Source organism: Dipodomys spectabilis, unplaced genomic scaffold (genome assembly GCF_019054845.1).
Source record: "Dipodomys spectabilis isolate Male_0828 unplaced genomic scaffold, ASM1905484v1 ptg000576l, whole genome shotgun sequence".
NCBI lineage: Eukaryota > Metazoa > Chordata > Mammalia > Rodentia > Heteromyidae > Dipodomys > Dipodomys spectabilis.
The window spans coordinates 341059-364756 of record NW_024871253.1 but is presented as its reverse complement, the minus strand read 5'-3'; the positions used below and the strand labels follow the sequence as shown (position 1 = coordinate 364756).

At 49.0% G+C, this 23698-nt stretch overlaps 1 protein-coding gene across 1 annotated transcript; it reads left to right on the top strand.

Moving 5' to 3' along the window:
• Window positions 1-5820: 5820 nt before the first annotated feature.
• Arhgef15 (Rho guanine nucleotide exchange factor 15) lies at window positions 5821-22628 on the top strand. Its single transcript, XM_042670794.1, has 16 exons — window positions 5821-5920; window positions 8774-9432; window positions 10280-10612; window positions 10833-10887; window positions 13461-13528; window positions 13632-13843; window positions 13958-14118; window positions 14260-14412; window positions 16203-16332; window positions 17885-17959; window positions 18058-18150; window positions 18261-18421; window positions 18522-18674; window positions 20818-20900; window positions 21008-21112; window positions 21835-22628. The coding sequence occupies exons 2-16, from the start codon at window positions 8823-8825 to the stop codon at window positions 21984-21986; spliced, it is 2544 nt and encodes an 847-aa protein (XP_042526728.1). The 5' UTR covers window positions 5821-5920; window positions 8774-8822; the 3' UTR covers window positions 21987-22628.
• Window positions 22629-23698: the final 1070 nt, after the last annotated feature.

Genomic DNA, 23698 nt, shown 5'->3' with positions numbered 1-23698 from the left:
TGTCAGTCATGAGCTTGAACTCTGGGCCTGGGCGCTGTCCCTCAGCTCTTCAGCTCAAGGCTAGCACTCTACCACTTGAGCCACAGTGCCACTTCTGGTTTTCTGGTGGTTTATTGGAGATAAGAGTCTTACAGACTTTCCTGCCTGGGCTGGCTTTGAACCCTGATCCTCAGATTTCAGCCTCCTTAGTAGCTAGGATTACAGGCTGTGAGTCACAGGTGTCCAGTGGGGGGTGAGAATAACTCAAGGCCAGGGATAAGATTCTGGGGAAGAGAATTTCTGGAGGGGTTCTGTGGGGGGGGGGGGGGAAGCCGCGGGGAATGCTCAGTAGGCCATGTGAGCAATGTGGTTTTATGAGAACAAAGCTGATTCCCATCATTTGAGATCTCGAAAGGATATAAGAAGTTGAGGGACATCAGGCGCCAGTAGCTCATGCCTGTAATCCTAGCTACTTAGGAGGCTGAAATTTGAGGATTGTGGTTCAAAGCCAGCCCTGGCAGGAACATCCATCTGTAAGACTCTTATCTCCAATTAACCACCAGAAAACCAGAAGTAATGCTGTGGCTCAAGTGGTAGAGTACTTGCCTTGAGCTGAAGAGCTGAGGGACAGCATCCAGGCCTAGAGTTCAAGCCCCAGGACTGACAACAACAACAACAACAACAACAACAACAACAACAACAAAATAACAGAATGCTCCAGAACAGTGCCTAGGCTCTGAGTTCAAGCTCCATAACTGACAAAAAAAAAGAAAAAGGGAATTGAGGGAGGGATGTTGTAGTCTTTTTCAGTTACTTCCTGGGGTCTTCAGGTTCCAGGTCTATGTTGGACAGGGCAGAGTGGTGTAATAAGGGGTTGGGAATGTGGCTTGGTGGTAGAGTGCTTGCTTAGCATGTATGAAGCCTTGAGTTCGATTCATCAGTACCACATAGAAAAAGTTGGAAGCAGTGCTGTTGTTCAAGTGGTAGAGCGCTAGCCTTGAGTAAATGAAGCTCAGGAACAGTGCTTAGGCCCTGAGTTCAAGCCTCAGGACTAGGGAAACAAAAAGGAGGAGGAGTAAGAGGATGACTGTGAAGGGTCCTTGTACAAGGGCCAGCCAGGGACTATTGTGAGATCCCACCAGGATGTCTGATGGAGCGATTCCTCCCTGAAATACTTCTGCAATTGAGTTAGGGTTTCCTGGAGTACTCCTGATTCATTAGCATATAAACAGCACTCTTCCTGGAAAAAGGTACCCATTTCCTCTTCTGCAGCAAGCAGTGAGTAAGTCAAGCCTCTGTCTATTCTGGAGGACAACTGTGAGTCGAACTGTGGCTGTAAGGCTAGGGCTTATTATACGAGGGCTGTGATATTCTCTGCACCCTGCTGGATCAGCCCTGGGTGCTGGACCTGTGACATTCAGACACCAGTGGCTCTGAGGACTGAGTGCGGCATGGGTGATAAGAGGAATGGCAATAGTAGTGCCAAGAATGCCAAGGGAATGCCAAGAATGTTGGGGAGGCCTCCTGATGAGCAGAGCTTCTTCCCCAGGAGGATTGTGAGATCAGGCAAAAGGCTAACAAGGTGGCGGGACTGGTTGATAGGAAAGACACAGGAGAACACACTCTGGTCACAAGCCAGAAAAGGTTCATTTGGAGCACAACCCTGTTGTCCATTGCAGGGAAGGATTTCCATATAACTAGACTGGGGGCAGGTCTGGTGACTGCTTAAGGGAGAGCCTGGTGGACTAATTGAGAATAATCACCAGATATTGTATGGGGCCTGGTTTTGTACAAATCTAGCAGTCAGATGCTAGGGCTGGATTGGAGTGGTTAAGGGTCTGGTTAGGAGGCCTTAATCATTTCCTGTAACTGGGCTATAGATATCTTCCAGGTATGGATGGGAGACCCAGGAAGGTACCAAAGCAAACTATCTGGACTCTAGGATCAGAAAAGCAAGGATATAAGCTCCTGTCCAGTTAGAAGGTAGACAGGTATTATGGGCATTAGATAGGCATGCTTATAAACTGTTCTCCTTTGACCTTCCAGCTTTAATTACTTTTGGAGTGACAAGCACAAGTGACTCCATTCAGGCTCTGACCCCATCCCTTTTTTATTTTTGGTCATGGGTCCTGAACTCTGGGCCTGGGCGCTGTCCCTCAGCTCTTCAGTTCAAGGCTAGCACTCTACCACTCGAGCCACAGTGCCACTTCTGGTATTTTCTGCTTATGTGGTGCTGAGGAATTGAACCCAGGGCCTCATGCATGCGAGGCAAGCACTCTACCACTGAGCTACCTTCCCAGCCCCACCTCCATCCCTTCTTATCTGAGCAGTTCTTCCAACTGTCTCTGGATGGTCCCTTGTTGCAAGGATGAGCTTTGTCCAAGTAGGACTGATAGGTGTATTCTCCTTGCTGGGATAATGTCCCAGTTGGTATTTTCGCTCATTGTTGGGATGATGGTCAAATCAGTTGGTCAAATCCCACATTGGAGGGGGAGACTGACAGGTCAGGTGAGAGTCTGTGCCAATAGACTCTTTTAACAAGATGATTAGAAATAGTTTTTAAGCAGGGATTACCTGGAATTTACTAAGAAGCAAAGCTAAATTTGAGCTGGGTGTTCGTGGCTCATGTATGTAATCCTAACTTCTCAGGAGGCTGAGATCTGAGGATTGCACTTCAAAGCTCTGAATACCAGCCCCATGACTGACCAAAAAAAAAAAAAAGTTAAATCTGATAAACTTGTAAAAGTCATCTGTTCCTCTGTGGGTCTGACTATAATTACTACAGAAGATCAAATCTGTAAAGGCAAAACTCAAAAATAGCCATGATGAGAGTATTGAAACAGAAACTGATTTTAAAAATATAGTTATTGGGCTGGGAAGGTGGCTCAGTGGTAGAGCACTTGCCTTGAATGCTCGAGGCCCTGGGTTCGATTCCTCAGCACCACATAAGAAAAAAGCCGGAAGTGGCGCTGTGGCTCAAGTGGTAGAGTGCTAGCCTTGAGCTGAAGAGCTTAGGGACAGGGCCCAGGCCCAGAGTTCAGGCCCCACGACCGGACCCCCCCCAAAAAAAGTTATTTTAATTGTATATAGTACTTCAGGATACCAAAAACCATTATAGCTGTCACTAAGCCTTTTTGACAATGAGGAATGCAGAAGCACAGCTCTGTATCCAAGGTAGCTTAAATATGTGGGAAACAGAAATATTAAACAGCAAAGAATAATGTTTTAGTTTTACATACTTATTTAAAAGGTGATGATTTGACAGACCTTAACATAAACACTTAAAACAATTACTTTACTTTCATAGATGGATATAAAGAATGCTAATTTTGGCTGAGAATATGGCTTAGTAGTAGAGTGCTTACTTAGCATGCATGAAACCCTAGGTTCAATTCCTCAGTACCACATAAACAGAAAAATCTGGAAGTGGTAGAGTGCTAGCCTCAAGCAAAAGAAGCTCAGGGACAGTGCCCAGTCCCTAGGACTGGCAAAAAAAAAAAAAAAAAAGCTGAAAGAAGCTAGGCAGAAATGCATACACGGTTTTCTGCAGTGGTAGAATCCAATCAGTGGGAGAATTGTTCTGTTATTTGGGCAAGATTCGTGGCTCAACTGGTAGATAACCAGCTTGTTGAGGAGGCTGGTGATATATTAGATTCACCCGTGGATTGCCACCTATGTCTCCTTCAAGGTGTTGTACTTTGCCACCCCCTCCAACTGAAGGTAGATGACGGATGTCTCTCAGTCCTGCCTTTTCCCACTGCTGCTGCTATTCCCCATGGTTGCCATTGAGACCTAGACACCTGTAGGCTGCTATCTGGGATTTTGCAGCTCACTTCCTTGAGATCCAACCAGAAGTTGGCAAATGGAAAGAGCATTAGGCTTACTGATGTGGCTGTAGAGAGGAAGTAGACAAGAGAACTCCATCCCTCCAGAAAAGACTCTCCAAGCTAAGTCAAAACTAATTAGGGGAGGGGGGGGAGTAATTACTAAGTAATGACTAAGATTACTTTGTTACTATTTCAAATGAACAAGGAAGGTTTTGTTTTCCAGGAATGTGTTCAGGGCTATGATTTAATTATGAACCTAGGAGATGAACCTTGGCCTTGAGCATGCTAGGCAAGCATTAAATTGAGGCTCATCCTAGCCCTGCACAATTATCCTAAACAGAAAAGAAAAGACAAAAATCCCCAACCCCTCAAAACCAAATTTGTAGGCTCCTCAACAGTTCTTCAGTAGGGAATAAATTGTTATGATGATTTTTTCAGCAGTGATGGAAATCCAGCTCCAAAAGAGCCCAAGTATAAAATTAGGCTACGGTCAGGTGCCAGTAGCTCATGCCTGTAATCCTAATCACTCAGGAGGCTGAGCTCTAAGGACTGAAGTTTGAAGCTAGCTTGGGCAGAAAAGTCTGTGAGTTTCTTTTTTTTTTTTTTTTTGTCGTCATGGGGCTTGAACTCTGGGCCTAGGCACTGTCCCTCAGCTCTTCAGCTCAAGGCGAGCGCTCTACCACTTGAGCTACAGCGCCACTTCCGGTTTTCTGGTGGTTTATTGGAGATAGGAGTCTCACGGTCTCTCCTGCCCAGGCTGGCTTTGAACCTCGATCCTCAGATCTCAGCCTCCTGAGTAGCTAGGATTACAGGCGTGAGCCACCAGCGCCTGGCTAAGTCTGTGAGTTTCTTATTTCCAATTAACCAGAAAAATAAAATCTGGAAGTGGAGCAGTAACTCAGGTTCTAAAGCATGAGCTTTCAGCGAAAAAGCTAAAGGACAGCACCCAGGCCCTAAGTTCAAGCCTGAGTAAGAGTGTGGGTTGTGGGGAAGATTTATTTAGCAGCTATTGAGTATGAAGGCATGACTTTATAATCCCAGCCTGTACTTCTAGCTATTCAGGAAGGCACAGCTTGTGCCAACACTTTGAAACGAAATGTGCCTGAGAGAAGTAGCTAGGGATTGTATTCAGAGGCTGAGATCTGAGGACAATGGTTCGAAGCCAGCCTGGGCAGGAAAGTCTGTGAGACTCTTCTCTCCAATTAACCTCCAGAAAACTTGCAGTAATGCCGTGGCTCAAAGTAGTAGAGTGCTAGCCTTGAGCAAAAGAGCTCAGGGATAGTACTGAATTCAAGCTTCATGTCAAGGGGAAAAAAAAATTCTTGGGCTTTTAGTTTGAACAAAAAAGAGTTAACCATAATTTAATGCCAACCTGCTAGATTTTCTTCCCAGTCTCTTAGGAAATGAGAAAGTGACACACAGAGAGAAACAGAGTACAAGTCTGAGAAAGACAGGCCCTTGGGTGTGGACAAAGGCCTTCAGAGTTCGTAACAGGCCCTAGGATCTTCCATCCATCACTCTCCTTCCCAGGCCAGGGTGTGGTTTATTCCAGTACCTCAGGTGTTTTTTCGACACACTCCCAGCTCTGGGAACTGGGTTTACTAGGTTTCTCAACTATAGGAACACATTAAAGGTAAGAAAAGCCAGGAACACATTAAAGGTGAGAAAAGCCTCGAATCCATCCCTCTCCCCCTCCCCCAGGGGCACCAGCATCCAGTCGATCCCAGTGAGACAGGCAGTTGAGACTGAGACCCACAGAAACTCACAATACACATGTAAACATCCACCTGGAGACCAGTCTCCAATCCCCCTTCACATCTCTCTGTCTCTCTATCTCTCTGTCTCTGTCTGTTTCTGTCACACACACACACACACACACACACACACACACACACACACACACACACACACACACACACACACACAGGCCCCTGACACAATGGCCGGGTGGGGCTGAGGAACTGGCTTCCTCTGTGCCGATCCCAATCAGAGCCCTCAGTTCCCGCCCCAGCAACACAGCCCTGTACAGACACTTGGGGACCTCCGCCAGCATTTCTTGCTCCCAGAGGCTCCAAGGGCAGGCTGAACACAGAGCTGCACCTCAAAAGACAAAGGTAAGGGGGAGCCTCTGCGGATTGGGGAGGGAAGCAGCGTTCAGAGTCCCTGGGCGTGAAGTCTGGGCTGGCTCACACTCACAGAGACTGGCTGGAAGTGAAGGTTGTGCAAGTGCTAGGAGAGATGGTCAATCAGGCTGAGGAAGGGCAGGCACGGGCCACCGCTTATCTGAGCAACAGGCGTGGACACCCATCCTCCACTACCAGCCCCATCCTATGTTAAGTCCAGCCCATCCTCATCCCAGGACCTGTCCATGAAGTTTGGGCAAGCGCCCTCTTCATGTCTGATTTTCAGCCTTTCTGCAGACCTTCCGTGTGTGTATGTGTGTGTGTGTGTGTGTGTGTGTGTGTGTGTGTGTGTATGTGTGTGTGTGTGTGTGTGTGTGTGTGTGTGCTGGTACTGGGACTTGAACTCAGGGCCTAGGTGCTGTCCTGTAGGTGTTTTTGCTCAAGGTACTACCACTTGAACCACAGCTCCATTTCTGGCTTTTTAATTTTTTAAATTGTTATTACAAAAGGGATGTTCAAAGGGGTTACAGTTATATAAGTCAAGAGTATATATATATATATATATAGTTTTGTTTTGTTTTTGTTTTCGAACAATGTCACCCTTCCCTTGCTTGCTCCCAGCTCCGCTCCCCCAACACCCCCCCAAGTCATTTCTTGCTGGTTAGTAAAAGTTTCATAGACTTTTCTGCCCTCCATGGCTTCTAATCATGATCCTCAGATCTCAGCCCCCTGAGCTGCTAGGATTACAGGTGTGATAGGATTACAAGTGTGAGCCACAGGCACTGGGCTCTGCAGACCCTTTTTAACACCCTGAATCACAGGGCCTCATGCATCTCCCAGAGCCCCAGAGTACGCATGTGGAGTATGTGTATGTGTGTGTGTGTTGTGGGGGGGAGGTGTCCGGTTGGGAGGAGGATCTGATTCCTGTTTCCTGCCCCTACTCACTCAGACCTGGGAGGTGACTGAGAGTGGAGGGGACTCAAGGGTGAGTGCTTGGGGCACCCCTGGCAGGATACCTAGGTTGGGGGGGGGGGCGGAATGAGGAAAGAAGTGAATGCAGGTGTGTGGGGTGTAGGGGGAGAATGGGAACCTTTGAAGGGGCAAAGGGTTGGGCAAAGGGTTGGGGAAGAGCTGGCTAGTTGATGAGGCTGCTGGGCTGCCTCGTTCTGTGGCTTCCTGACAGAGCTGGTCTCCAGTCCCTATCATCTCTTAAGAACCTAGGCCTGGAGGGCAGGGGCTTCTGCTGATGCCTGAACGGAGGTTGGGGGCTTTCCCCCTGCCTCATGTCCCAGCTCTGACCCTACACTCTTTGTGGTACTGCAGCCTCCTTCCCCACAAGAGGAAGAGAAGTCCAAGCAGATTCCTGGATCTCTTGGTCTTAGTCTCTGCTCTGTCCCTCTCCCTCACCTCCCTAGGCATCTCTCTCCACCAGAGCCTCTCTCTATAACAGACCTGGGGCTGGGCAGGGGATAGAGAATGGGGGACCAGAAGAGACCACGTTGGAGCCCTCCTGGTCTCCTGGGGTCAGAGAGGCTCCAGGAATCTTCATGGCAGGAAAAGGAGACTAAAAATAATCCGGAAAGGGAGAGTCCAGAGAGAGGAACTGGGAAATGGGAGGGGGGGTGGAAGTGGAGAGAAGAGGGCTGGTCAGAGCAGGGAAACAGTGATGCATCCCTTCCAGCCCTGGCTGGTGTGTGTGTGTGTGTGTGTGTGTATGCACGCACACACTCCACCCAGAGAACACAGAGCACACACACACTCACAGTCCTACAAAGCACTAGATACAGCACACACCGAAGCCATACACCAACCCCACACCACACACATTTCACCAGGTGCGGGCAAGCCAAATCACCCTCATTGGGCTCACTGATTCTCTGCTCGTTCTGGATCTCTGCCTGGTAGTCCCAGCCTCACTGTCTTCTCTAGCCTGTGGACAAAACAGTCAAAAGACATAGAAATGGAGCTTGGATTTATAGCACACGCTTGTAATCCCATTATTTGAGGTCAGCTTGGGTTATATAGAGAGAACTTGTCTCAAAAAGAGAAAAATTGGGCTGGGAAGGTGGCTCAGTGGTAGAGAGCTTGCCTCGCATGCATCAGGCCCTGAGTTCGATTCCTCAGCACCACTTAAGTAGAAAAAGCTGGAAGTGGTGCTGTGGCTCAAGTGGTAGAGTGCTAGTCTTAAGCTGAAGAGCTGAGGGACAGTGCCCAGACCCAGAATAAAGAAAAATCATGGGCTGGGAAGGTGGCTCAGTGGTATAGTGCTTGCTTTGCATGCATGAGGTCCTGGGTTCGATTCCTCAGCACCACTTAAGTAGAAAAAGCCGGAAGTGGCGCTGTGGCTCCAGTGGTAGAGTGCTCGCCTTGAGCTGAAGAGTTGAGGGACAGTGCCCAGGCCCAGAGTTCAAGCCCCACAACTGACCAAAAAAAAAAAAAAAAAAATCATGTGGTATTTGTGGCTCACATCTGTAATCCTAGCTACCCAGGGCACTGAGATTTGAGGATCACAGTTCCTAGTCAGCCTGGGAAGGGGAATCCCTGAGACTGTTGATCTCCAATTAACCATTGAAAAACCTGAAATGGAGGTATGACTCAAGTGTAGAGCATCTGTCTTGAGTGGAAAAAGGTAAGGACAGCTCCCAGGACATAAGTTCAAGCCTCAGGACAGCACAGAGAGAAAGAGAGAGAGAGAGAGGGGAGAGAGAGAGAGAGAGAGAGAGAGAGAGAAAGGCTGCTCAGGAGACTCCAGGGTTGAGAGGTAGAGAGAAGACAGGAGGCAGAATTGGGAAGTACATCAGATTTGGGGGAACTGAAGGGCTCTCTCTCCCCCAATCTCCTTAGGGGATGACTCACGAAGGACACCCCATTGCTTCAAAGAGCTCAGAGGAAGATGTCGGCCCAGTCCCTTCCTGCAGCAACACCCCCTACCCTGAAGCCCCCTCGGATTATCCGTCCTCGACCCCCTTCTCGGTCCCGAGCCCCTCATTCTCCAGGGCCTCCCCACAATGGCTCCTCTCCACAAGTGCTTCCCAGAAACTCTAGTGAGGCGCCAACCCCAATGTGCACCCCCATCTTCTGGGAGCCTCCAGTGGCATCCCTCAAGCCTCCTGCCCTCCTGCCTCCCTCAACATCGAGAACCAGCCTCGACTCCCAGACTTCACCCGACTCACCTTCCAGCACCCCAAGTCCAGTGTCCCGGCGTTCCATCTCTCCAGAACCTTCTCCTTGGTCTCCAGTCCCTCCACCCAAGCCCTCAGGGTCACCCCGCCCACCTCTGCCCCAGCTCCCCTTACCTGGGGGCCTGACCCAGGATGGTCCTGCCTCTGCCCCCGGCACTGTGCGGAGACTGGCAGGGAAGTTTGAATGGGGGACTGAAGGTGGAGCCCAAACAGCAGACTCACTGGAACGGGGCTCCCAAGGGGGCGTGAATGTGAATGGGGAGAAAGAGGGTCCCCAAGATGGCCTTGCTGGACATGGGTCCCAGGAGAACGGCGCTTCAGGTATGTACTTGTGGGCCTGGCTCCTAATTGTTGTCAATGCTTGAAGAATGGGAGCTTTTCTTTTCTTTTTCCTTTCCTTTTCTTTCTTTCTTTTCTTTTGTTGTGTGAGACTGGGATTCCAAATTGCTATCTGATTACTTGTTTTTACTCATTGGTGGGTGCTCTACCCTCTGAGCCATGCAACCAATCAAACTGGGAGCTTTTTTTTCTTTTTGCCAGTCCTGGGACTTGAACTCAAGGTCTGGGCACTGTCCCTGAGCTTCTTTTGCTCAAGGCTAGCACTCTACCACTTCTGGCCTTTTCTGTTTAGGTGGTTACGGAGGAATCAAACCTAGGGCTTCATGCATGGTAAGCAAACTACCACTAAGCCACATTCTCAGTCTCTTGGGAGCTTTGCTAAAGTGGATTTTGTAGAAGTTGGAGCTGTTGTTCAAAGTGGTAGAGTCCTAGCCTTGAGAGAAAAAGGTAAGGGACAGTGCTCAGGTCCTGAAGTTCAAGCCTTGGTACTGGCAAAATAAGTAAATAAATAAAAGGATTTTGTGTACGGGCACTCTCTACATTCTGTATATCTGAGTGTTTGAAGGCAATCAGGATGAAGATCTGTGGATGCCCAGAGCTGGACTTTAGGGTTGGAGAAGGCCTAGGTGGGGTTGAGACAGAGTCTTTATATGCTGCCTAGGCTTGGCCCAAACTCATGATCCTTCTGCTTCAGCCTCTTGCACAGACAGGTGCCATCATGATTAGCTTCAGCCCAGCTCATTAACAATACCATAGCCCAGAGACCCCCTGGAGTACTGGCCATGCGTATCACCATTACCTTTTTCTGAAAATTTCCTGTCTGCCACAGATGCTGCACTGGCCTGCCCTCCTTGCTGTCCCTGTGTCTGCCACCTAGCTCGGCCTGGCCTGGAGCTCCGCTGGGTGCCTGTGGGGGGCTCTGAGGATAGTCTCCGGACCCCCTGCCGGGCCTCCCCACTGCGTTCCTCCCGGTCCCGCCCCAACCCTCCAAGTATCAGTCATCCCCCAGTGGTCCTCACCTCCTATCGCTCCACCGCCGAGCGCAAACTCCTGCCCCCCCTCAAGCCCCCCAAACCAACTCGGGTCAGACAGGATGCCAGCATCTCTGTGGACCCCCCACAGCCAGATGCTGATCTGCCGGTTGAAGATGGGATCCCAAAAGGTACCGAGTCTGAATGGGGGTGGGGGGTGGGCTTGGAAGGGATGGGGTGGAGGTAGGTGTAACAGATTTAGCCAGCCAGGGTCCTGTGAGCTCTGTTAGCAGGAGTTAGTAGCAAGATGTAGCAGCCAGATATAGTAGGGAGCTTATGTTGGGGCTGGGGTCAGGAGTCCAGGATCGGGAGTCCTGAAGGCTTGCTCTCATTGCTCTGGGTTCTCTTCAGGGGACTGGCCTGATGAAGCTCCTCAGAATGCTCCCTCTGCAGCCTTGGAGAGAAGGTACTAGACTGGCCACCCCACCCCACAGTATTGTCCTTTCCCACCCATTCCACCTGAGGGCAGACTAATCTTCAGCAGTACCAAGAAGGAGACCTCCAGGGCTCTAGCGTTTCCAGTCTCAGATCTGTGCCTTCTGACTATGTCATCTCACATACATCTTTACCTTTTGGGGATTGCAGTGTCCTTGTCTAGGTAATGGCAATATTCATGGCCACTACTCTAGGGGGACCCCAGGGTATGATATTGCTAATGAGATGGGCTTAAGCTAGTGATGATGGCACATGTCTGTGCTTCTGGCACATAAGAGGCCGAGGCAGAAGGATCGTGAGTTTGGGCCACGCCTGGGCCATATATCAAGATCCTGTCTCAAAAAATACAACAAGCAGCCAGGCGCCAGTGGTCACACTTGTAATTGTAACTACTACTCAGGAGGCTGAGATCTGAGGATTGTGGTTCAAAGCCAGCCCAGGCAGGAAAGTCCGTGAGGATTGTGGTTCAAAGCCAGCCCAGGCAGGAAAGTCCTTGAGACTCTGAGCTCCAATTAACCACCAGAAAACCGGAAGTGGCACTGTGGCTCCAAGTGGTAGAGCGCTAGCCTTGAGCTGAATTGCTGAGGGACAGCACCTAGGCCCAGAGTTCAAGTCCCACAACTGACAAAACAAAACAAAAAGCAACAAGCAGAGTGCCAGTGGTTCGAGCTGTATTCAGGAGGCTGAGATTTGAGGATCTGAGGATCACAGTTTGAAGCCAGCCCTGGCAGAAAGGTCAATGAGATGTATCCCCAATTAACCAGCAAGAAACTGGAATTGTAGGTGTGGCTTAAGTGGTAGAGTGTCAGCCTTGAGTGCGAAAGCCAAGTGTGGAATATTAGCACAAGCAAACAAACCAATGAAGAGCTGACCACGAGCCATTTTATTTTATTTATTTTTGTGCCTGTCCTGGGGTTTGAACTCAGAGCCTGGACACTATCCCTGAGCTTGTTTTTGCTCAAGTAAAGCCCTGTACTACTTGAGCCACAGCTTCACTTCTGGTTTTTTAGTTTATTAGAGATAGGAGTCTTATGGGCTTTTTCCACAGATCCATTTTAATTTCCTTCTCTCACCTTGAAAATCCATTGGAATTATGAATGCAAATACAACTGGAAACCATGACCTTTTCTTTTATTTTCTAGGCTTGTTAATCATCTTAGGTTAGCCATGTTTATCAGAATCCTGGTAATCCTGATAAATCATTTATTTAGCCAACATTTGCTAGAGCCAAGGGTGGTGGTGGGGCTGGTGTGAGTTTGGATTTGACCTCTGTGTGTGTGTAGGGGGGGGGGGGTTGTGTGGCTTGAACTCAGCCTGGGTGCTAACCCTGAGCCCTCTTGTTCAAGGCTAGCATCTTACTATTTCGAGTCACTGGGCCACTTCTGGTTTTTAAGTACTCAATTGTAGATAAGTCTCACAGGGACTTTTCTGCCTGGGCTGGCTTCGAACCTTGATCTTCAGATCTCAGCCCGGTGAGTAGCAGGATTATAGGCCTGAACCATATATGCCCAGCTGACCTATCATGAAGGCACAAATAGGACCTTCTAGACAATGATTGCTACATGAGAAGGCTGGAATCAGAGACTTGAGACTCTGTGGTATACAAGAATTGTGTTAACAGAAATCACTGGGTCTCAGTTTAGGGCTTCTCCTACAACTGAGGCATAAGAAAATCTGGAGTTTGATCTAGAAAGAAAGAGTCCCTGCATATACCATGTAAGTGTGTTGGGCATCCATCTCTTTTGGTGTTATGTGAATAGTTCCCATGGAGTAGGCCACAGTGTGTGTGTGTGTCAGTACTGGGGCTTGAACTCAAGGATTAGGTTCGGTCCCTGAGACTTTTTTTTTTTTTGTCAGTCATGGGGCTTGAACTCTGGGCCTGGGCACTGAACCTGCGCTCTTCAGCTCAAGGCAAGCACTCTACTGCTTGAGCCACAGTACCACATCTGGTTTTTTGTTGGTTCATTGGAGATAAGAGTCTCACAGACGTTCCTTCCCAGGCTGGCTTTGAACCGTGATCCTCAGATCTCAGCCTCCTGAGTAGCTAGGATTACAGGCGTGAGCCACTGGTGCCCAGCTCCCTAAGCCTTTTATACTGAAGGCTGGCGCTCTACCACTAGAGCCACAGTTCCATTTCTGCTTTGTAGTGGCTAACTGGAGATAAGTGTCTCACAGATTTTCCTGCCTGGGCTAGCTTTGAATTGCAGTCCTCAGATCTCAGCATCCTGAGTAGCTAGAATTACAGGTGTGAACCACTGGTGCCCTGATCCAGGCCTTTCTTTTTAATGTGTGTGTATGCCAGTCCTGGAACTTGAACTCAGGTTCTGGGTGCTGTCCTTTAGCTTTTCTGTTGAAGGTTGATACTCAAGACCACTTGAGCCACAACTCTACTTTGGTTTTCTGGTGCTTAATCAGAGATAAGAGTCTCACTGACTTTCCTGTCTAGGCTGGCTTTGAACCACCTCAGAGATCATTCTTTTGAGTAGCTAGGATTAAAGCTGTGAGCCACCAGCACCAAACTGCCTTTCCTTTCTTTCTCCATAGAGAGGAGGAGGGGCTGGAGGAGCTGGAGGGGCTGAAGGAGCAGAATTGGGAGTTGCCGCTACAGGATGGTGAGCCCTTTGTACCTGGGGCTGCCCCTGTGGCCATCAAAGCAGCGGGAGGGGGTGGGGGAAGGTTTCTGGACTTCCCTGATGTGCTGTGTCTGCCTTCCAGAACCCCTGTATCAGACATACCGGGCAGCTGTGCTATCAGAGGAGCTGTGGGGTGTTGGTGAGGATGGAAACCCCTCTCCAGCGAATCCTGGGGAAGCTCCCACCTTTGCAAGACTCCCCGGGCCTCGCAATACCCTATGGCAGGAGCTGCCAGCTGTGAGAGCCAGTGGCCTTTTGGAGACACTCAGCCCCCAAGAGAGGCGCATGCAGGAGGTAGGCACATCTGGATGGCACTGGACAGACTGATAGAGGAACGTTGTGTGAAGACCTCTCTCCCAAACCTGAATGTGACCACCCTTTCTTCTACAACCCTGCCCTTCTTCCTAGAGCCTGTTTGAGGTAGTGACATCGGAAGCCTCCTACCTGCGTTCTCTGCGGCTGCTCACGGACACCTTTGTGCTGAGCCAGGCACTCCGGGATACGCTCACCCCTCGTGATCACCACACGCTCTTCTCCAATGTACAGCGAGTCCAGGGCGTCAGCGAGCGGTCAGTGAGGGGAGGGCAGTGGGGGTCCTTCCAGAATAGGATGAGAACATCTCAGTTGAGCCAGGCCTTTCCTTGCATACACAGTTCCTAGCGCTCATCTCAACAACCCCCACCCATGGCTTGCTTTTCCCATCCCTTCAGGTTTCTAGGGACGCTACTGTCCCGCGTACGCTCTTCTCCCCACATCAGCGACCTGTGTGACGTGGTGCATGCCCATGCGGTGGGTCCTTTCTCTGTGTATGTGGATTATGTGAGGAACCAGCAGTATCAGGAAGAGACCTACAGCCGTCTCATGTGAGTCCAGGGGCTCCCCAACTCCATGGGAATTGGGGGTGTCACAAGACCCCACCTGGATGGTGCTATATAGTGTATATATATGTGTACACATACACACTATGTTTTCCCTATATATAATATACCTTTAACTTAGGCACAGTAAAAGGTTAACAGTAACTAATAATAAAATAGAAAAATTACACTGGGTGCTAATGACTTATAGCTATAATCCTACGTACTCAAGAGGCTGAAATCTGAGGATTATAGTTGGAAACCAGCCTGGGCAGAAAAGTCCTTTTCCAATGAACCAGCAAAATGCTGGAAGTAGCTCAAGTAGTAGAGTGCCAGATTTTGAGTAAAAAAGCTAATGGAGCTAGGTGCTGGTGGTTCAGATCTGTAATCCTAGCCGTACAGGAGGCTGAGATCTGAGTATCACGGTTCAAAGTCAGACCAGGCAGAAAAGTTTGTGAGACGCTTTTTCCAATTAAGCACCAGAAAACTGGAAATGGAGCTGTGGCTCAAGTGGTAGAAAGTTAGCCTTGAGTGAAAGAGCTCAGGGACAGCACTCATGGAGAGTTCCCTGGAATTGAGTTCAAGTTCCACTACTGGCAGGGGAAAAAAAGACAAAAAAATTATAGAAATATAATACAATAGAATTGGCAGTATCACAGTTCTTGAGCTATTATTGTTATTATTATTGTTGTTGTTGTTATTTTTAATTTTTTGTCGGTCGTGGGGCTTGAACTCTGGGCTTGGGTACTGTCCCTGAGCTCTTCAGCTCAAGGCTTGCACTCTACCGCTTGAGTCACAGTGCCACTTCTGGTTTTCTAGTAGTTTTATTGGAGATAAGAGTCTCACAGACTTTCCTGCCCAGGCTGGCTTTGAACCGTGATCCTCAGACCTGAGCCTCCTGAGTAGCTAGGATTACAGGTGTGATCCACCAGCACCTGGCACCCATTATTTATTATTATTATTATTATTAATCAGTTGTGAGGCATGAACTCTGGGCTTGGGTGCTGTCCCTCAGCTCTTAAGCTCAAGGCTACTTGAACCACAGCACCACTTCCAGCTTTTTTGATTATGTGGTGCTGAGGAATCAAACCCAGGGCCTCATGCATGCAACACTAGCACTCTACCACTGGGCCACCTTTCCAACCTTTAGGCCCATTATTAAGTAAAATAAGGATTACTTGAACTATGAAGCACTATGATGCTAACACAGTAAATCTGACACCTGGGAAAATAGTAAAATAGTAGGTAGATAATGAATGCAACATGGATACACTGGCCAAAGGCAAGGTTCACATCTCACATCCCGGATCAGATGGAGTGAAGTGGCTTAAAATTTCATCATTACATTACCCAAAATAATGGTCCACTTAAAACGTATGAATTGTTTATTTCTGTATTCTTTTTCTTTTGCCAGTCCTGAGGCTTGAACTCAGGGTCTGGGCACTGTCCCTGAGCTTTTTTGCTCAAGGCTAGAGCTTTACTACTTGAGCTAGAGTTCCACTTCTAGCTTTTTGGTGGTTAATTGGAGATAAAACTCTCACAGACTTTCCTACCTGGACTGGCTTTAAACTGTGATTCTTAGATCTCAGCCTGTTAATAGCTAGTATTACAGGCATGAGCTACTAGTGCCTAGCTTATTTCTGGAATGTTCTATTAAATATGTCTGGACTGGTATTCATTTGGGGTAACTGAAAGGGTGAGAAGCATGGTTGGTGGGGGGGCACAGCTGTATCCCAGAGGTATGGGAGGAAGCCGGGGAGGAGAGTCGGGGTAGCCAGCTGGGTTTGCTTCTGCAGGGACACAAATGTGCGCTTTTCCGCGGAGCTGCGGCGTCTGCAGAGCCTGCCCAAGTGTGAGCGGCTCCCGCTGCCATCCTTCCTGCTGCTGCCCTTCCAGCGGATCACCAGGCTCCGCATGCTGCTGCAGGTACCACCGGCCAGGAAGCCTATTCTTCCCCACCAAAGGAGAACTCACCTCAAGGCCCCACCATGACCACAGGAATCCTCCAAACCCCGAGTTACAATCTGGGCCTCTCCATCTAGGACCTGCCCTGCCCTACACAGAAGTCTCCAGTGCCTAAGGGGACAGGAAAAGAACCTCTAGCTGGAGATTGGTGTTCTAAACTTCCCTCTTGATCTCTAGCAGATCTTACCACCAAAGGGACAGATACTAGTTCTTTGAGGAATGAAAAACAAAATACAACCTTAGCTATTCCACTGGTTGGAGAAGGTTAAAATGCTATGGTGGAGAAGCAGAGTTACTGTGTCTATTTGTACAATTAGAATTTCATGGGAGAACCGCAGGATGTAGCCTAGTGGTAGAGTCAGTACTAGCAGCTGCATGACCTTGGGTTCAGTCTCTAGTATTTCTAAACAAATGAACAAACAAAATCACATCCAGAAAAGATATGTTTGGGTAATACTGGGAAACAAATGGTTGAGAATCTCTCCTCTATTATAAAATATGACTCTTTCCTAACCAGCTCACCCAGCATGGGGATTTTAATGTGAAAAATTCCCAGCTTGAACTCTGGGCCTGGGCTCTGCCCCTGCGCTCTTCAGCTCAAGATGAGCGCTCTACCACTTGAGCCACAGCTCCACTTCCAGTTTTCTAGTGGTTTATTAGAGATAAGTGTCTCATGGACTTTCATGCCTGGGCTGGCTTTGAACCATGATCCTCAGATCTCAGACTCCTGAGTAGCTAGGATTACAGGTGTGAGCCACCAGTGCCCTGCTCCAACTATTCTTTCCTTCCTTCCTTCCTTTCCTTCCCTCCTTTCCTTCCCTCCTTTCCTTCGTTCCTTCCTTCGTTCCTTCCTTCCTTCCTCTCTCATTCATTTGTTTGCTCTTTGTGTGTGTGTGTGGTACTGGAATTTGAACTCAGGACTTTTTTATTGCCAGGCAGTTGTACTACTGGAACCATGACTTGTCTTTTTTTTCTTTCTTTCTTTTTTTTTTTTTTTTGCTAGTTTTCCAATAGGCTCTTACATTTTGCCTGGCCAGTCTGGATTTTGATCTCCTATTTATGCTTCTCATATAGTCGGGATGACAGGTGTCCACATGGCACCCAGTTTTTTGCTGGTTGAGATGGGGTTCTGACACACACACAGTTATATAGAGATAGATAGATAGATAGATAGATAGATAGATAGATAGATAGATAGATAGATAGATAGATAGATAGATAGATAGGTAGGTAGGTAGGTAGATAGATAAATAGATAGACAGACAGACAGACAGACAAGGTCTTGCCTTGAGCTTCAGTCCTCCCGTCTGAGCTGTCTGAGTACTATAATAACAAGCATGGAGGCTCAAGAAGGTATGCAGTTGGTCTGTGGTGAAATCTCTTGACTCTGTTGAAACAAATCCCTCAGCTCTGTGAACCCCAAAGACAGCATCTCACCCAAGCCAGGCTGGGTCCTCTGAGCAGGGGGAGGGTGGGGGAGGAGGTGAGTTACAACCTTCTGTTTTGCTCCCAGAATATCCTGCGCCAGACAGAGGAGGGATCCAATCGGCATGAGAATGCCCAGAAGGCCCTGGGTGCTGTCAGTAAGGTGGGTGGGCAGGAAGAGGTGTGGAGGCAGGGGGAGGTGAGCAAGTGGTTAGGGAGAGATGGAGTGGGTGCTGGGTGCTGAGTTGTCTCCCCTCACAGATCATTGAGCGGTGTAGTGCCGAGGTGGGCCGCATGAAGCAGACTGAAGAGCTCATCCGACTCACCCAACGGCTGCGCTTCCACAAAGTCAAGGTTTGTCTCTGTCCAGATGTGCCCTCCTCCAGATGTGCCCCCCCCCCCACTCCCCCATCCTGCGCTCCCCTCGGTGTGCCAAAGCCACACTCTTCCCTGCATCTTCTTAGGCTCTGCCCCTGGTCTCCTGGTCGCGCCGCCTGGAATTGCAGGGAGAACTGACCGAATTAGGGGGCCGCAGGGGGGGTGTGCTCTTCACCTCCCGCCCTCGCTTTACCCCACTCTGCCTGCTGCTTTTTAGCGACCTGCTGCTCATCACTCAGCCCAAGAGGTAGGTCCTGCAGGGAAGGGAGGACTCCAGGCTAGGGTGGAGAGGAGGAATCCGGCAGGACCCCACGCTCTTGTCTGAATGCCCTCTTTCCCCCGGGCAGTGGGCAGCGGCTGCAGGTTCTGGACTATGCCCATCGCTCCCTGGTGCAGGCTCAGCAGGTTCCAGACCCATCTGGACCCCCTACATTCCGCCTTTCCCTTCTCAGCAACCACCAGGGCCGGCCTACCCACAGGCTACTCCAAGCCTCTTCCCTGTGAGTCATGTCTTCAGACGTGTGTGTGTGTGTGTGTGTGTGTGTGGTGTGTGTGCATGCATGCGTGCGCAAGTGCATGTGCGTGCTTTTGTGCACATGTGTGCCAGTACTAGGGCTGTAACTCAAGGTTCCAATTCTTGCTTGCTTTTTCATTCAAGGCTGGTGCTCTATTATTTGACCCATAGCTCCAGTTCTGGTATTGTGGGCCCTTAATTGGAGATAAGAGTCTCACAGACTTTCCAGCTGGAGTTGGCTTTGAATAGCAATTCTTAGATCCCAGCCTCCTGAGTAGCTAGGATTATAGGTAGGTCTGAAGGCTTGAGCTACAGGCGCCCAGCTTTTTCTTTTGCTGATTAGAGTATTGAACTTATGAGTTTTTTGTTTTTGTTTTGTTTTTTTGCTGGTCCTGAGGCTTGAACTCAGGGCCTGAGCACTGTCCCTGAGCTCCTTTTGCTCAAGGTTAGTTCTACCACTTTGAGCTTTAGCTCCACTTCTGGTTTTCTGGTGGTTAATTGCAGAGACGAGTCTCACAGATTTTCTTTTCAGGGCTGGCTTTGATCTGTGATCCTCAGATCTCAGCCTGGTGGGTAAGTAACTAGGATTACAGGTGTGAGCTACCAGCTCGTGGCTTGAGATTTATTTATTTATTTATGTTGTTGGTCGTGGGGCCTGAACTCTGGGCCTGGGCGCTGTCCCTCAGCTCTTCAGCTCAAGGCTAGCGCTCTACCAATTGAGCCACAGCACCACTTCCGGCTTTTTCTGCTTATGTGGTGCTGAGGAATCAAGTCCAGAGCCTCATGCATGCAAGGCAAGCACTCTATCACTGAGCCACCTTCCCAGCCCATTTTATTTCTTGATTCAAAGCTGGCAGGCACTCTACCACTTGAGCCACATGTCTTTCTGGCTTTTTGTTGATTAACTGGAGATAAGAGTCTCTCGAAGTCGGCTTTCTGTGTGTGTGTGTGTGTGTGTGTGTGTGTGTGTGTGTGTGCATGTGTGTGTGCTGGGCCTGGCCTTGAGCTCTAGGCCTGGGCTTTGTTCCTGATTATTTGTGCTCTTACCACTTGAGCTCCATTTCTGTCTCTTTTTATAGTTTATTGGAGAGTTAAGAGTCTCATGGACTTTCCTGCCCTGGCTGGCTTCAAACTGAGATTCTGATATCAGCTGAAGTTTTCTTTCTGGGCTGACTCCGAATCTTGTTTCTTAGATCCCAGCCTCCTGTGCAACTAGGTTTATAGGTATGAGCCACTGGTGCCTGGTTTCAGGAGTGGAGTTCTTACTTAGCCTGTATAAGGTCTTAAGTTCCTAACCTAGCATGGCAAAATAAATAAAAACAAGACAGGCATAGTGGTGCACACCTGTAATAGCAGCACTCAAGAGGCTGGGATGCTAGGCGCCAGTGGCTCACGCCTATAATCCTAGCTACTCAGGAGGCTGAGATCTGAGGATCATGGTTCAAAGCCAGCCTGGTCAGGGAAGTGCATAAGACTCTTATCTCCAATAAACCACACAGAAAACCGGAAGTGGTGCTGTGGCTCAAGTGGTAGAGTGCTTGCCTTGAGCTGAAGAGCTGAGGGACAGTGCCCAGGCCCAGAGTTCAAGCCCCATGACCACCACCACCACTACCAAAAAAAGAGGCTGGCATGGAAGGATTACATGTTTAAGACCAACTTGGGCTACTTAGAGAGACTGTCCCCCCAAAATACAACAACAATAACAACAAAAATTCAGCTAGGCACTGATGGTTCACGCTTGTAATCCTAGCTACTCAGGAGGCTGAGATCTGAGGATCACAATTTGAAGCCAGCCTGAGCAGAAAAGTTCATGAGACTCTTATCTCCAATTAACTACCAGAAAATTGGAAGTGGTGCTGTGGCTCAAAGTGGTAGAGTGTTAGCTTTGAGCAAAAAAGCTCAGGGATAGCACCATGGGCCCTAGTTCTAGTCCTAAGACTAAAACAATAGCAACAACAACAATAACAACAACAACAAAAACCCAAAGACAGAAACCACCGTGGGACCTTTCTCTTAACCTCTCAGATCCCTCCTCCCCTTACCCTTCTCTCTCCTCCATGGCCTCTGCCTCACTCACCCCCATGGAGGATAGCTTGGGCCAACTGTGCCCCTGTCTTTATTGCCACCAGATCAGACATGCAGCGCTGGCTGGGAGCCTTCCCTACCCCAGGCCCCCTTCCCTGCTCCCCAGACACCATCTATGAGGACTGTGGTAAGTGTCAAAGAAGGCAAGGGGGCAGCAAGAGTGAATCCTAAGAGGAATAGGAGGAGAAGCTGAGAAGACTGAATCCTACTGTAATGTCACTGGTCCCCTTCCAGAGTGTTCCCAGGAGCTGTGTTCAGAGCCATCGACACCTTCCAAGACTGAGGGGCGTGTTCTGGAGTCCAGGGCTCCTCCCAAGCATCTGCACAAGAGCCCAGAAGGTAAGAGAATCTCCTTCCTTCCTTCCTTCCTTCCTTCCTTCCTTCCGTCTGTTGTGGTGCTTTAACTTGGGGTCCTGGACGCTGTCCTTGAGCTCTTTTGCTCAAGAATAGTGCTCTAACTGAGTGCCAGTGGCTCATGCCTGTAATCCTAGCTGCTCAGAAGGTTGAGATCTGAGGATCATGGTTCACAGCCAGCCTGGGCAGGAAAGTCCATGAGACTCTGATCTCCAGTTACCCACCAGAAAACCAAAAGTGGTCTGTAGCTCAAGTGGTAGAGTGCTTACTTTGAGCTGAAGAGCTGAGGGACAGTGCCCAAGCCCAGAGTCCAAGCCCCACAACTGACAAAAAAAAAAGAAAGAAAGAAAGAAAGAAAGAAAGAAAGACGAAAGACAAAAGAAAAAAGAATAGTTCTCTACCACCTTGAGCCACAGGTCCACTTTTGACTTTTTTGGTAGTTAATTGGGGATGAGTCTCACAGACTTCTTTGCCTTGGCTGGCCTCAAACTTGGATTCTCAAATCTCAGCCTCCTGAATGGCTGGGATTACAGGCATAAGCCACCTATGCTCAGCTTGCTGCTGCTTTTTCTACCAGGTGTCTTCATTATTTCCCTTACCCACCATGATCTCCAAGGTCTGACACCCCAGGGGGGAACCTGCTTTCCCTCTTCTCTTGACCTCTGCCCCCACCCACCCTATTTGTGTGGCTATCTCTCTCTCCCCAGGGTGGCTGAAGGGGCTTCCTGGGGCCTTCCCAGCCCAGTTGGTATGTGAAGTCACTGGGGAACAGGAAAGGAGGAAGCATCTACGTCAGCACCAGAGGCTTCTTGAGACTGTGGGACCCTCTTCAAGCACCCCCAGCTCCCCGTCAACCTAATGCAGGCTGAAGATGCTGGCAGTGCTTTGCAAAGAAGATACAACCCATCATCCAGTCACCCGACCATCCATCCGTCTTATAGGATTCATTGTCAGTGGAAACACTACCTCTAGTGGCAACCCTGAGTTTCAGGACTGAGCAGACAATGAAGGCCATCTGACCCTACACAATAGGAAAAATAAGGATGGCTTGGATGTGTTGCCAATCTAGACAAAGGCTTAGTACTGAGTGACCAGTAGGTAGTGAGTTGGCTGAACCTTTGGCCAAGGAGTATTCTTATATGCTCACAGCCAAGGAAGATGAAGCTGAATCAATGAATTGAGAAAGGGCTATGTTGGAGAAATAGTCCTATCATCCAGAAGAATGGAGAGAGCCATCCAGCCAAAGAAGATGGTGATCTGAGCTCAAATGGCCAATAGCCATTTCTGGCCCCATGATTTGAGTCTAAGAAATACTTCCTGTGCCCTCTCAAGACACTTCTCTTCTAGAAGAATCTAGAGTGTGCATCTCAGAGAATCTGTGTGTGCCTGTGCTTGTATGCAGCTGTGTATATATGAATCAGGGAAGGCGATTCTGTTGAGCATGATGTATGTGTGGTGGCTTACCCTTTCCTGTGATTAAATGCCTTATTTCTTCTCTCAACCCTGCATTTTCCTGTTCTTCTCTCCAAGAAAAACATCAAATCTGTGCTCCAAAAGTGGGCTGGGTATAGCTTGATAGTTAGTAGCCAGGGCTGGAGATGAGCGAGGGCCTTGGATTTGGGTGTCTTGGAGGCCATGGGTCCATGATGGTTGAAGGGTGATGTTATAAAGCCTTCAAGAGGCCTGGCAGAGGGGGTTGAGGTACACAAGGTGGCTAGTAGATGGGGCTCCAGACCTCCGAAGCCTACAGGCTCTTCTCCTTCTCCCAAACATTGGCTCCATAATGCATGTCTGCATATCTGCCACCTGCCATCAGTCAGCCAACCTCAATTGCAAGCTGCAAGATGAGCCAGATTCTGGGTTTGGATGGAAAAAATAAGAGGGTGTAGATCACAGATTGGCTGGCCAGTACCAGGGTCCTCCCTTTAGCCTCCCCCTGTCCCAGAAACATAGAGCTCAATGGGAGAGAGAGAGCAAAAACTGATGGGGCTGTGCAGACCCAATCAGAGTGTCAGAGAATGGCCTCGTGTGATTTCAGAGCTAGAGATAGGGGAACAGAGAGTTGCTGGAGAGCGGGGCACCCACACCTGGGACAAGGCTTTCTCTGCAAGAGGCCATCAACCTACTCTGTACTGTATGTATGGCAACTTGCCCAGGACAGAAACTGCCACGACAACAAACAGGAGGTAGAGAGACTCTGGAGACTCAAGAGAGAGAGAGAAGGGCACTAGCATTTGGCAATTCCACAATGTTGGAGATGCTCCTAACAAAGTGTATGGCAAATGGGAAACTCAATAAATGTTAGTGGAAGCTGGGTGCCAGTGGCTCATGCCTGTAATCCTAGTTACTCAGGAGGCTGAGATATGAGGATTGCGATTCAAAAGGTGCTCAAGGTTGGTGCTCTACCACTTTGAGCCACAGTCCCACTTCTGGTTTTCTGGTGGTTAATTGGAGAAAGAGTCTTATGGACTTTCCTATGCAGGCGGACTTTGAACCATGGTGCTAAGATCTCAACATCTTGAATAGTATTATAAGCATGAGCTACCGGCACCCTGCTCTAGGCAGGTTACA